Below are 12,736 nucleotides of genomic sequence, written 5' to 3'. Positions count from 1 at the left end.
ACACACACACACACACACACACACACACACACATACATTGATGAGCTCAGTGTGAGTGTGCAGCGTGGGTGCGTGCACAGACTCGTCCTGTTTTTCATGAGATCTGGAATCTCTGATCAAGTGTAAGAAAAATTCAACTCACTCCTCATTAGAGCTAACGAAGCTAAACTTTGTCAGTTTGTTGTAAGAAAATAAAAAATAAAAAAACATTTTAAATTAAAGGTAAGGTCTGCATTTAACTTCGATTATTTTTTAATTTTTTTTTATTTTTAATTCTTTTAGCTTCCTCTTTCCGGCCTGCTAGTAAACATTTAGAGTCCTCTAACAGCATGTTAGCTGTGGTTTAGCTGCGTCGCTAAACTAGCTGTGGTTTAACACATGGCAAGTCAACGGCACGTTAGCAGCGCGTTGTCTTTTTTTTTTTTTTTTTTGTTAATTCATCTTTCACCAAGCGGAGGCCAAGCTAACTCTGCTAACGCCTGCAGCCTCACGTCTCTTCTCTGCTTTACCTGCACATCTTAACCTGATTTACTGCCACCTAGTGGGTCCTAGGGGAAGGAGAGAACACAGCAGGTGTGGGTAGGTTTTGCCCTGGGACTGGTATCATCAGGGTTCCCCACTAATGTGAGACTCAGGGGCGGAGCTAAGACTGCTGCAGCTCTCACATGAACACAAAAACATTTTCATTTTTAAATCTCTTCCAGACGACAGCGATAACAAAAAGCACAGTTAGTGGAAATGTCCAACCGCTGGTGGACTTATATAAAGGCAGTTCGCTGCTGCTCTGGAGGTTCCTGTTGAAAACTCTGGAGGGTAACTTGTTTCTCCTAGATGCCCTGGTGGGGGTAGATAGATTTGGTTTTATGTTGGATTTGATGACGTTCAAGTTCACTTTTCGTCTGTTGTCTCCTAATTATGACCCAGTATCTGGACTAGTCCTGACCCAGATTAATAATCTAGCTCACGGTTACTATTTACATTTATCGGTTTACAAAGTTAACCTCACAGTTATTGATTATCTGACCATATGTCGACTGAGCGGTTTAGAACTCTGGATCTTTGTAGTCTCTGTAGAAGTTTTTTTTTCTGGAATCTCACTGGATGGTTTTAATTTTCCTACAATAAGAGGCAGAACTTTGGTTTGTTTCAAAGACACATCTGAGCAGCTCCATCCAGGTGGAGGACACTCACTCTCCGTCTCCGTCTCCGTCTCATCCTTCTGAGGTTCCTAGGAAGCAAATGTTTTTACAGAGACAGGAATCAATACCTCGGTACAGGATCAATGGTAGTGAACGGTCCCTCTCCTCCTCCTCCTCCTCCTCCTCCTCCTCCTCCTCCTCCTGCTCCTCCTTATCCTGCTGCTCCTGCTTCTCCCCCTCTTTTTCTCCTGTTTTCTGCTTCAGTTCATTCTCCTCAGCTCCCGTTCTTCTTCTTCTTCTTCTTCTTCTTCTTCTTCTTCTTCTTTTCTCTCTCTTCTTTCTCACTTCTACTCACTTTCTTCGGAGACGCCGCATGTTGAGAACTTTTCCACAGACCTTCCTGCTTCAGGCTGACGGAGAGACTCCGCACATTCCTGATGAAAGGGGAGCCTGGTCAAGCTGAAGCTCAGCGGAACAGCGCGGTGCACTACTTCCGGTTGCGCCCCGCGAAAATAAAAGTTGGATTGAAAAAAAAACTCCATCCCGCTGACATTTAACCGTGTTAAATACTGTACATTCATGTTCTTACAAACGTATCTGTTTGGTTTTCATTCAGTCAATTCTTGGTTACTCCGTGTTTATTTTTTCTTTGTGTGTTTTGAGCAAATCTTGATTTGTTTTTATGGGAAAGAAGGAATGTCAAAAATAAAGACGGAAATCCCGTGGTCTGTCATTTTTATTGATTTATTTTCATTGACCCGTTTAAAGAGCAGTGACTGTAACCAACAGCAGTCAAATGTGAATTAGGCAGAAAAATCAGACTTTGGGGAGTTGGAGCGTCCAAACACTCAAACTCCTACATTTGAGACTGAACTCTGCTGATACTGATGCAGTGATCTCTGTTTACAGGCTCACAGTATTTTAGTGAAAAAGTCCAAGCTGTGTGGATGGATCCAAGTTTCCAAGAAACAAAGGGTTTGAAGGACTTGGTTTGATTTACTGCGACCTAATTCACTGGAAAAGAGCAAAACATGGAGGAAAGTTTCCAGACGTTGTTGTAGCTGAACTGCTGTTCAACAACAGGTTTTAAAACTTCACAAATGTAGTTCTCAGAATGTGTTTTTTTTTTTTTCTGGTATCCTTCACTGGTTCTTCATGGATGATTAATGGATGACGTGTCAGATCAAGAAATCAAAAAAAGAGTTGTTGTTTTTTAGATTTTATATTGCCTTACAGCAGCCTACATTTGTTTCACTCAGAGCCTACTTTTAGTTCAACTCCTGGAATATTTTCCATTCCACTGTTTTTTAGAAGAACAAACGTAGTTCCAGTCCACACGGTCTCTTTGTGGTTAGCTACACATTTCGAGATTTTGCATTTTTTGCAGCCAATTGTCTGAATTCTTTTTCTCATTGAACGCCTTCGGGACAGCAACCAAACAACTCAATTTCCCATAATGCACTGGGAAGGGGGGCGTTTGTGGCTGCTGCACGTGTGTGCAATCAGAAGCAGAATTCCTAGGATGAGTGGAAGTGAGAGTAACACTGTGTTTTTCTGCTTCAGAATTCCAGTTTGAACATGGCTGTGGAGCGGGAGGCGGACGTCCTGCTGCTGCTGATCCACGACCACCTGAAGGCGATCGGCTTCGACCGAGCTGCCGAGCTGCTGGAGAAACATGTTCCCCAGGTGAGGAACACTTGTCTGCTGGAGAAACATGTTCCCCAGGTGAAGAACACTTGTGTCCGGTCCGGTCCGTTAACGAGAGAGAGAGAGAGAGAGAGAGAGCTGAGTCACGGCTGCTGATGAGGTGTGTTGATGCAGCTGTGGGTTTTAGGGTGAAACTAAAACGAACGAACTCTACCGAAAACGTGTTTAAAACGGCACAAAATAATGCACTTTTAAATTTGATTTAATAGATGTTTCTGATCGTGTTTACGTTGAAACGTCTGCGAAATATTACCGAGAATTATTTCAACACTGTTTAAAAACAAAATTTAGCCAAAACCGAGAGAATTCATGAATATATCTGAGAGAACTTGACAACAAGACTCAACTTGTTGTTGTTTTTTTTTGTTGTTGTTGTTGCTCCAGACTGACACGCGCGTGTTGCGTGTTATATAAGCGTCAACGTTGAAATCCCGTCAAATATTAAACGGGATTTCTCCTGCACCGTCGAGAAGCATGTGGATAGAAAAAAACAACACTTTTTATTTATTTAGTGAGTGTTTCATGTGTTGGTGCGTGTGCGCGCGTGCACGAGCACATGCCCGAGCACATGTAAAAGAACATAATGTTACAGGAGCGGCGTGTTCCTGCAGTGACTGGACAGTCGAGACTTTCTGATTGCTGCTAGAGATGAACAGAAGTTTAAAAAAATATATAAATATTTATTACAGTCATTATAAAGTTGTAAGGAGTTTTTAAAGAGTGCTTTTATAGTCAAAGTCATAGTAAAGTTTTCTATGTATTTTGCAACCAAAGCTGAAAAATGAAAAGTATTGAAGTATGAAAAATGTCAGACGGTCATGAAACAATCCAGAAAATAAACTTTAAAAAAACCAACTGTGCCAATAACCTCATGTTCTTCTTCAGCCAAATCACTGTCTTCATCATCGATGACGATGATGAAGACAGTGAATGAAGAGAAGAAGAAGAAAAGAGAGAGAGAGAGAGAGAGAGAGAGAGAGCCTGTTGTTGAAGGTTTAACTGAGCTGTGTGTGTTTTTACAGGAGGAAACGGCCGAGCAGAGTTTGAAGCTGCAGGACATTTACACAGGATGGTTAAAGTAAGAGGAAAAGGACAAAAAAAAAAACTATAAATAATGTTATAAATGTGGTGTCAAAAGAAGCAGGAAAATGAAACGTGTCTCTGTTTTTAGGACAAAAAACTTGATGAGTGAATAAAGAGTTTTTTTTACGTGATTATCACTGAAGATCAAATAGAATAAAAATAAAATAATAACTAATAACTCTGTGTGTGTGTGTGCGCAGACTCCACCCTCTCAATGGTAAACACCACACAAACGGCTCGGCCTCTATGAAAAGGTCAAAGGCAGAAACTGTGTGCAGCGATGAAGATGAGGACGAAGGTGTGAAGACCATCCTGCTGAGCGACACCACAGAAGAAGACGGCGTGAACTCTGACCCAGCAGCAGGTGAAGAACCGTCTGCTCTCTGACCTCGTCACCGTCACACTCTACTGAATCTGGAGGTCAGGGGGAGGAGTCTGAACCTCTTCTTCTGTCTCAGGGTCAGAGGTCAATGGTGAGGGCACCGGGACGTCCAACGGTGGAGAGAACGGCCACCATGTGGAGGCGGAGGCGGAGCCAGAGGCTGGTGAAAGTCAGGAAACGGTTCTGGTGCTGTTGGATTCTTCTGACGATAAGGAGGAAGAAGAAGAAGAAGATCAGGAGGAGGAGACGGGAACACAAGAGGTGAGGAGGGGACGCAGCAACAACAGAAACGAGACAACGGGTGATGTTCTGACCTTTGACCTGTCCAGACGTGTCGTCTTCAGTCTGCTTCCCCTGAAGCCTCAACCGTCGACGCAGCAGCGGTTCCTGAAGAAGCAGCCGATGATCTGAGAACGGCTGTGGACGATCAGCCTCAGGTGTCCAGCCCCGACGTCGCCATGGTGACAGAGACTGACCCGGTGAAGGTCGGTGACCTGTGGCTGTAGAGTAACGTCCTGCAGTCTCTTCTACTGCCGCTGAACTGAAGGTTTTTCCTGCTCTGACCAGCAGGTGGCAGAGGAAGCCACCGAGGCAGCTGATGACTGTGATGCAGCGGAGCAGGCTGCTGTCAGTCAAACGGAGGCCACGCCTCCCTGCACGGGGGGAGTTGAAGGTGAAGAAGGTGGCGCTGCAGAGGTATGAAAACAAGAGTTTGCAAACTTGGAAAAAAAAAAACTATTTTCAGGTTATAAGAAACGAAGGATACAAGGTTAGCCAAAAGATAGGTTGGGAATTTGAAGCTAAGAGTTAGCAGAAAGGTTAGCAGCTAAAAGTGACTTCATCAGTGTCTTTCTCCGCAGCCGACGTCCCTCCAGTCAGACCCCATCAGCTCAGAGTCAACAGAGTGTGAAGCCCCGCCCCCTGCAGGTACCTATATCCAATGGCTGTCAGGTGTGTGTGTGTGGGGGGGGGCAGTTCTGACCTTTGACCTTTTTTTGATTTTGGCACAGAAACAGAGATGACTGTGGCTGCGGAGGAGCGGGCAGATCCAGATGCCTCCATCATCATTAACATCCTGGAGGAGACGGTGGCCGAGGGGGAAACTGCTGGAGAGCTGCTCCCCGTGGAGGCGCAGTCCTGTGATGAAGTGAAAACTCCCAGGAAGAAGAAGAAGAAAAACAGAAGGGACACTTCTGCCGGGGAGAAGAAACAAGTGGAGGAACCAGGAGAGAAAGCAGGGGAGGCAGAGAAGGGGAAAAAGAGGAAAAGGAGCAGCGGAGAAGCAGAACAGGAAGAGGAGGAAACTGCTGTCGCTCCATTAGAACTCAAGACGAAGAAGAGGAAGAAGAAGAAAGTTAAAGATGAGGAGGAGGAGGAGGAGGAGACGGCAGCTGTGGTGTTGGAGGAGGAGAAGGTGGAGGAACCTGTAAGAGCAGAGCCAAAGAAAAAGAAAAAGAAAAAAAGGGAAGGAGAGGAAGTGGCCGTGGTGCAGTCTGTTGAAAAACCAGCAGAGGGCAGCAAAGACCCAGAAGACAAACTCAAAGAAGACGGTAAAAAAAACCCAGTAAATCAACAAGTTCAGCCACAAATCTCCAAAGTTAATTTGTTAATTAGAAAAAAGTCCAAGTTTAAATGACAACAGTTGAACTTTTTGATTAAATTTAAAGTAGCCACTGAGAAAATTCAAAGTTAGGCCAACAGAAAGGCAAAGCCTCTCATCCAAGAGGCTTTTCAGTTCTGGTTCTCTGGTGGGGAGTTACATAATAATAATAATAATAAGATTTAAAAAGACATCTTAAAAAAAAAACGTCTATTTAAAGTATTTTTATGACAATATTTAGCTACAAAAAATGAAAACTTAAAATGAAAGCAGTATTGGCCAGAAAGAGTCCAGAGGTAGCTAAAAGCTAGTGCGATGCTAATTCTCTATGTGCAAGGCTAACACACTGCTAACATGCTACTACATGTCTGTACTAGTGGTGCACCACCTACAGGCCAGGGAACGTTGTCAAACACACAGTAACTGAACAAAACTGCAGAATTCAGCTCTAATTCTGAAGTTTGTTTTTTTTTTCTCCTTCTCTCCCGCAGACGTCCACTCTTTTAAAAAGAGAAGTCAGCGGAAGAAACTGAGTAAAAAGAAGAGGCTGCGTCTCCAGAAGAAGAGGAGCGGCAGCGACGTCTGTGCAGAACAGACCACTCAGACCACAGACCACAAAAGGTGAGTGACCTCTCTGCTCTGCTGGCTTTTATCAGGCTTCTGTTCCACAGTCCAGTCTTCAGAACCGGGCCTCAGGGGTCACCAGGGGTCACCGACCTTTCTGAAACTGAGAGCTACTTTAAGGTCACTTAATAATATGAAGAGTTACTTGTTTGATACTGACTTCACCAACGAACAGTCGCAGACACTTGAACCCATTTGAAGATCATTCCATGTGGAACTGATGCAAAAAGAACAGTAACATTTTCACACTTTTGTTGACTGGTTTTTATTCTTAGAACATACCTAGTGACACCTGCTTTATGGTTTAGTTGGTTGCCCTCTAGTGGCCGTTGATGGTAAATTTACTGACATGGTTTTCATCTGTGACATATGATGTTCACACAGGCTGATCCCAGACGCAGGGGGGGAGACACGTGGACCAAAACCAGCCAAAAGACCTCAAGCTGATCTGAGCCAGGACCAGAACCAGGACCAGGACCAGGACCCACCGAAGAAGAAGAAGACAAAGAGACAGAGTGAGAAGGAGGAGACACCTCCAACAGAAGATCAGCCTCCGCTGAAGATGAAGAAAAATAAGAAGAAAAAAATGGAGAGCTTGGATGACAGCGGGACAGTGAGCGACCTGACGACCGAGAACGTCCGCGGTGTGGACTCCTCCCCCTGTCCACCTGAGGAGGTGAAGAGGATGAAGAAGAAGAAGAAGAAGGTGGGGGCAGGAGGTGAAGAGGAGACGACAGAACCTCAGACCTTTGTCACAGACGGAGCTGCAAAAAAAAAGAGTGAGTAAACACAGACCTGAGGTTGTACTGGTGGAAAGACGTGATTGGTTTTCAAAATAAAATACCCTTCAGGCTACTGTTAATATGGTGGAGGGAAAGAAGATTTCAAATCCTGCAAATCTGTGGTTCATAATTGTTGAGACAAAGTCGTCAAAGATGTTGTTTGAAACTTACAACTTTTTCATAATTGGATCTCTTCAAGTGAGACCCCTGGTCTGCCTGGGGTCTGTGACCCAGATGTTTTATTTATTGTTGTTAAAAATGGTCGCCTGGTTTACAACATGTGAACTGTTTGTTTGTTTGTTTGTTTTGCAGAGAGGAGAGAGGACGAACGAGAGGTTGCAGCAACTGTTGTTGTTCAAGCTAAGGTACCAACGAAGAACATTCTCCTCATGTTTTTAAACATGGTTTTTAGCATCAGATTATTCAACATTAACAATGTCTGTGTTTTTCATGTTTCCAGGAGAAGAAGAATAAAAAGAAGAAGAGTTCAGGTTAGATCTGGTGAGTGGACACTCTTTATTTTAACACACAAACAGTCAAACCAGAGCAGCTGAAACAACGCTAACAGCTTTAGCTGGAAGAGAAGTCAACGTCAGACCAACAGCTTAAGAATTACAAAGTGAAGGATGATGGTCCGTCTTCTCTCCTCAGGACCCCGCCCCCAATCCAGTGATGTCATCGGGACCACAACCAACGGTTGAACCTGGAAGAGCCATGAAAAAAACAACATCGACAACCAGACAATCTGTGAGGTTTCTTCTCATCTTAAGCTTGATTTAATTTATCTTCTAAACTTAGAGGCAGGATTAGCACGAAACACTCTTGAACTGACGTGAAGACACTTACACTCAGTACTTTGTAGACTCTTATAGCAGTGTTTCTCTGTCAGATGAATAAATTGTAAACTAGTCAGTGTGACGTTGTTCCATGCTGCATTTGTGGGCGTGGCCAGGCGAGGTTTCATTAACCAAATACAATAAAGTGATTTACGTATGTCATGAAATCCTGTAGATACAGTTTTTATTTAGTATATTTTCAATTTATAAATCCCACGAGCCTTTAAATTTTTTTTTAAATAGAATACTCAAAAATCAAGATAAATTATTACATTTATCAAAAATACTCAAAAATCAAGATAAATTATTATATTTATCAAATTTTGTAGTTTTTCTGAGTGGCCTGGAAATATATGATCCACAGCCCTGTACTGGTCCCTGGAAACCCTTTTATTACACCATTTCCTCAGCTTTACTTCAACCCATTACCACTAAAAAAAATCACTCATTTCTACCATACAAATACCATAATAATAACAATAATAATAGAGACCTCTCTTTTAAATGGAAAAAGTTGGAAAAAAAAAGGTCAGATTCCAGAGAAAGAAACCATTTATTCTGAACCACTGAGTAATTTTACAAACAACTGACACAGACACACACGGGTAGAGCAGCTCCTACACAGCTCCGTGCAGGTAAAGTGCCAGGAACTTGCTGAATGTCTCAGGTTTGTAGCCGGCCAGACCAGCTGGAACCTGCAGGGGGAGACAGAGAGTAAACAATCAGAGACTTCTGGGGTGAAAAGATGGTGTGAACACAGAAAGAGTCCAGTGAGGGACAACTTTAAACGTTCTACACCGCCCCTGTGGTCGGGCTCTCATCAGGAGTACAGAATGCTGCCCCCTAGAGCCTAAAGTCGGTGTCTCACCACCACTTGCTTCTTCTTGATCCTGGGTCGAACTTTAGCAAAGTCGTAGAGCATGACGTCGCCTTCCAGCCACACCTGGAAGAATCAGGAAAATGTTTGAGGTTTTTAAACGTTCATCCACAGGATGGCGCTGTTCTGTTCTGTTCTGGACATTGGGCTGATACCTGGTTCTTCACACCATGGTCTCCTGTCAGGTCTGTGGTGTTGAGCTGGAAAACCAAAAACTGGAAAATCCTCCCGTTGGTTCCCACAGCCTGGACGGTGATGGGACAGTCTAACACACTCTGGGGCTGCGTCTGAAACACACACACACACGGTGTAACAGAATGTTTTCAGATGACACACACACACACACACACGGTGTAACAGCATGTTTTTTCAGCTCTAACAGCACAGCTGAAGGCGACAGGACGTTGGGGCGCGTCGACCTTCTTACCCCGTACAGAATGTGTGCACGAGCCAAGGCGTTCCCAAAGGTGAACATCAGCATTTTGGCTCGAAACTGTTCGCGGTTGAGCTTGTATCTGGTGTCAGCTCCATCCAGGAAGTAGACTGTGTGTGCGTGGGGGTAAGGGAAGTCGGCCCTGAAACCTGATTGGATGAGAGGAGGTGAAGCTCAGAGTGAAGGAGCCCTTAATAAAATGTAGAAAAGGTCACAGGGGTCAGAGGATCACCTGACCTGTGCAGTTGACGTTCTCCCGGTACTCCTGGGTTTTGTGGAGGTCGATGGTCGGGGAGACTGGATAGAAGCTTTCCAGGGCATGAGCTGCCGTTTCTGCGACTTCTTCTCTCCCAGAAACCGCCGGGAGAGGATCCATGCAGTTGTGGAGTAAACCGTTTCGACCTCTGACCTGGAACAAGTCCTCGCCTGGTACCGGTAGAAAATTCAATTAAAATTAGAAAAGGCAAAATGTCAGGAAGATGGATTGAACTTTATTAATCCTCAGGAGTTTGTGGTTTAGTTCCAGACAAATTCGGTCATTACGAATGTTTGGGTTTTTTTTTTGTTTTTTTTTTGTGCCAATGCCAGATGAACGTGACGTTTGTCTTTAAGACTTAGGCCCCGTTAACACGGCGATGACACGGCTCCAGATCCCGGAGCTGTCACGCTGATTCGGCCTTGTGTTTAGATACAGAAAATAATAAAGAAAACAATGTTCCTTCTGACCGCGCTGGAGACGCTACATTATCCGTTCGTTGTGCTCCAGTTTGTAGTGGTTATCAGATCGTCGCCTTGTTAACGACACCAACGTCACCGTGGAACGTGTACCTCTGCTCCAGGAGGCTGCCAGAGAGTACTCCTCGGCCAGCGTCCTCCTGCTGGTGGCAGGGTGGCTGCACTTCAAGGTTGCACACAGGTGGAGCAGGTTTGTGAGCAGAGCCGTGCTGCAGGACAGAGACATCCGTCAACAGAGACTGGACAACTTGGAGACAATAAGACGTCAAGTCCACAAACCGTTCAGGACGCAGTCAGGAGGACACTCACCTGTACTTGTCTTTGTTTGGCCGCTCCTCCGTGGTGTCCCAGAAGCGAGCGTGTTTGATGGCGTTCTGCACGCGTTCGTCCTGATCCGGAATCTGATTGGCAGGATCCTCCACCGCCATGAGGAGCTGAGGCGGCAGACCAGAGATCAACTTGGTTTTGGTCAACCACAGAGCCTGTCTCACACCTGGGAGTGAAAGACATGGAGACATGGTCTGGTCTGGTGAGGTTTACTGTGCAGAGGACGCCGTCTGTCCACTGTGTCTCTGCTGAGGACGCTGACAAATAAAGAATCAAAATATGTCTGTCCACCGTGTCTCTGCTGAGGACACTGACAAATAAAGAATCAAAAGACAACTGACAGCTGACTGACAGCTGTCTGGTACCTCAAGGACACCGACGTCTCCAGACATGTTGAGGACCGTGAGGGACAACATTTGGTCCTCATTCATAACTTGTATGAAGTAAAAACGGTGACGTCACAGTTGAGCGACGTGCTCTAAGTAAGTATTAAATGTTTCAAAAATACATATCAAACGTACCTTCCAGGATGTTGCTTCTTTGGTTGAAGATGTAACACGGTTTCTCTTTGTACAGAGGCATTTCGTGCCGCGGTGGAGACTTGTAGAACCTCGGGTCCTTGTAGCTCCTCTCCCACTGCGGCGACACGGGCTTCGCCAGCCCCGGGACAAAGTGCATCCTGTCCGCGTAGGTCACCATTTCCAGGCCCGGGATGTGCACCTTCTCCCGGGGCGAACGCGGCGGCGGCGGAGCCTTGGCTGTGAGACAACGGCTCACACTGAGGTGTCTGCGGGGTTGGTGGCAGCACAGAGCGGGTCCATGTGTCACGGAGCAGCGGCTCAAATCCTTCCACAGAGCAGTTTGTGAAAACGGAGACAGAGCCGCAGTGACGCAGCGGGAAGTTTCTGGAAACATGGCGAAGACTTTCTGACAGGGTTTTTTACAGTGAGGCTGAGAGTTTGACCGCACTGAAGCTCTTAGACGTGACCACAGAGCGACGCCATGTTGACAAGATTCTTCTTCCGGTTGTGGCGTAAGACGAAGACAGACGCCACCTGTCGTCCCGGAATATGTATAACCAGCAATTCAGGTAAGAAAAAAAGCTACAAAAATCTTTTCTTTGGCACGTATGTGTGTATATATATTTTTAAACATTTATCATGTTTATAATATACGATAGATGAATGCAGAGCTCGACAGTTAAACATTTATCATGTTTATAATATACAATAGGTGAATGCAGAGCTCGACAGTAAAAACTATAACCATAACCCGCCAAAAATGTAAAGACTATAACCATAACCCGTCAAAGGTAAAAAAAAAGGGCAAAACAGGATTTAGCTGAGGGTGTTGAAGTGTCCTGGGTTCGATTCCCAGAGGAACCACACGCTTGGCGCCTGCTGGGGGGGCAAATATGGGCTCCATATAGTTCAAATTTAATTTTTAAATGTAATGTTTTAGGAGGGTGCAGGTTTGCGCTTCAAACAGCAGAGGTCCTCGTTACTCCCTCTGTCCCGTCCCCTGATGACGCACTGTGTATGTTGTCATGACAGTAAGTTGTCTGCCTGCTTGTATTTATGCGCCCTCTGTGGAAATTTCCACTCTGGCCACTCTGGGCCAAAAGCCGCCCTGGCGTTAGCCGGGTGAAACAGAGACCGACCGCTGGGCTACAGCCAACACTCGGTTACACTGTCTTAAAACAAACAAACAAACAAACAAACTAATGTTGAATCCTTTAAACCTGCCTCATCCCAGATATTTTACACAAAATATAAACTGTGTTTTTGCAGTAATTCAACCCACAAGATTTGGATTTACCTGCGGGCTCAAAGTAGTGAGGCTAAGAGTGTTAGCCAGAGTTAGCTTAGCCTGTCCTTGGTGAGGACAGTTTTAAATTCCCTCCCAAACTATTTGTCAGCGGCGCCAACAGAGAGTTAGCACACACTACATGATAATTTGACACGACATGCTAACGGCTAGTGCTGCGATAACACATTTGAACGGTGTTCTTCTACAGCCAGTGGGAATTACTATCCTCCAACATGGTTGTGCTAACGTCATCTGTAATTGGTGGTGAAAAAGTTCTGATCCAGTTTAGAATTAAATAAATGCAGCGTTAAATGTCAATCATGGAAGAATGCTTAAAAAAATGTGTTCTTAGTGCCACCTAGAGGCCAAGGAAGAGACGCTACCTGCTCACAGCAGACAGAC

The 12,736-nt window shown here is 45.0% G+C and overlaps 3 protein-coding genes across 5 annotated transcripts in view; 1 reads left to right on the top strand and 2 right to left on the bottom strand.

The window, feature by feature from the left end:
* Nucleotides 1-2,391, bottom strand: part of LOC103396812 (arylsulfatase I-like) — a 9,962-nt gene extending 7,571 nt beyond the window's left edge. Inside the window, exon 1 of the mRNA XM_025052582.1 lies at nt 1,268-2,391. The gene's annotated coding sequence lies outside the window, so the exon portion shown is untranslated. The remainder of the gene's footprint in view (nt 1-1,267) is intronic.
* Nucleotides 2,392-2,620: 229 nt separating this feature from the next.
* Nucleotides 2,621-8,351, top strand: LOC103396811 (ABC transporter F family member 4-like). 3 transcript variants are annotated; one of them, XM_025052583.1, is made up of 13 exons: nt 2,621-2,825; nt 3,869-3,924; nt 4,130-4,293; nt 4,388-4,572; nt 4,641-4,796; nt 4,879-5,007; nt 5,172-5,238; nt 5,322-5,861; nt 6,403-6,532; nt 6,920-7,314; nt 7,630-7,682; nt 7,778-7,818; nt 7,969-8,351. In XM_025052583.1, exons 1-12 carry the CDS (start codon nt 2,718-2,720, stop codon nt 7,811-7,813), a joined length of 2,019 nt encoding a protein of 672 aa, XP_024908351.1. In that variant the 5' UTR covers nt 2,621-2,717; the 3' UTR covers nt 7,814-7,818; nt 7,969-8,351. The 3 variants fall into 3 exon arrangements, with proteins under 3 accessions (XP_024908351.1, XP_024908353.1, XP_024908352.1); XM_025052585.1 differs by having other exon boundaries at nt 2,622-2,825; nt 4,656-4,796; XM_025052584.1 differs by having other exon boundaries at nt 2,622-2,825; nt 4,882-5,007.
* Nucleotides 8,352-8,687: 336 nt separating this feature from the next.
* On the bottom strand, nt 8,688-11,571 carry mrpl37 (mitochondrial ribosomal protein L37). The gene is made up of 8 exons (XM_008334994.3): nt 11,047-11,571; nt 10,508-10,691; nt 10,292-10,407; nt 9,701-9,889; nt 9,458-9,612; nt 9,186-9,317; nt 9,022-9,096; nt 8,688-8,848 (listed from the first exon to the last, which is right to left on the bottom strand). The coding sequence occupies exons 1-8, from the start codon at nt 11,438-11,440 to the stop codon at nt 8,771-8,773; spliced, it is 1,323 nt and encodes a 440-aa protein (XP_008333216.1). The 5' UTR covers nt 11,441-11,571; the 3' UTR covers nt 8,688-8,770.
* Nucleotides 11,572-12,736: the final 1,165 nt, after the last annotated feature.

The sequence above is a fragment of the Cynoglossus semilaevis genome, chromosome 20 (assembly GCF_000523025.1).
Source record: "Cynoglossus semilaevis isolate Cse_v1.0 chromosome 20, Cse_v1.0, whole genome shotgun sequence".
NCBI classification, from domain to species: Eukaryota; Metazoa; Chordata; class Actinopteri; order Pleuronectiformes; family Cynoglossidae; genus Cynoglossus; species Cynoglossus semilaevis.
Note: the sequence above shows the minus strand (reverse complement) of the source record. Positions and strands in the feature narration are given on the sequence as shown.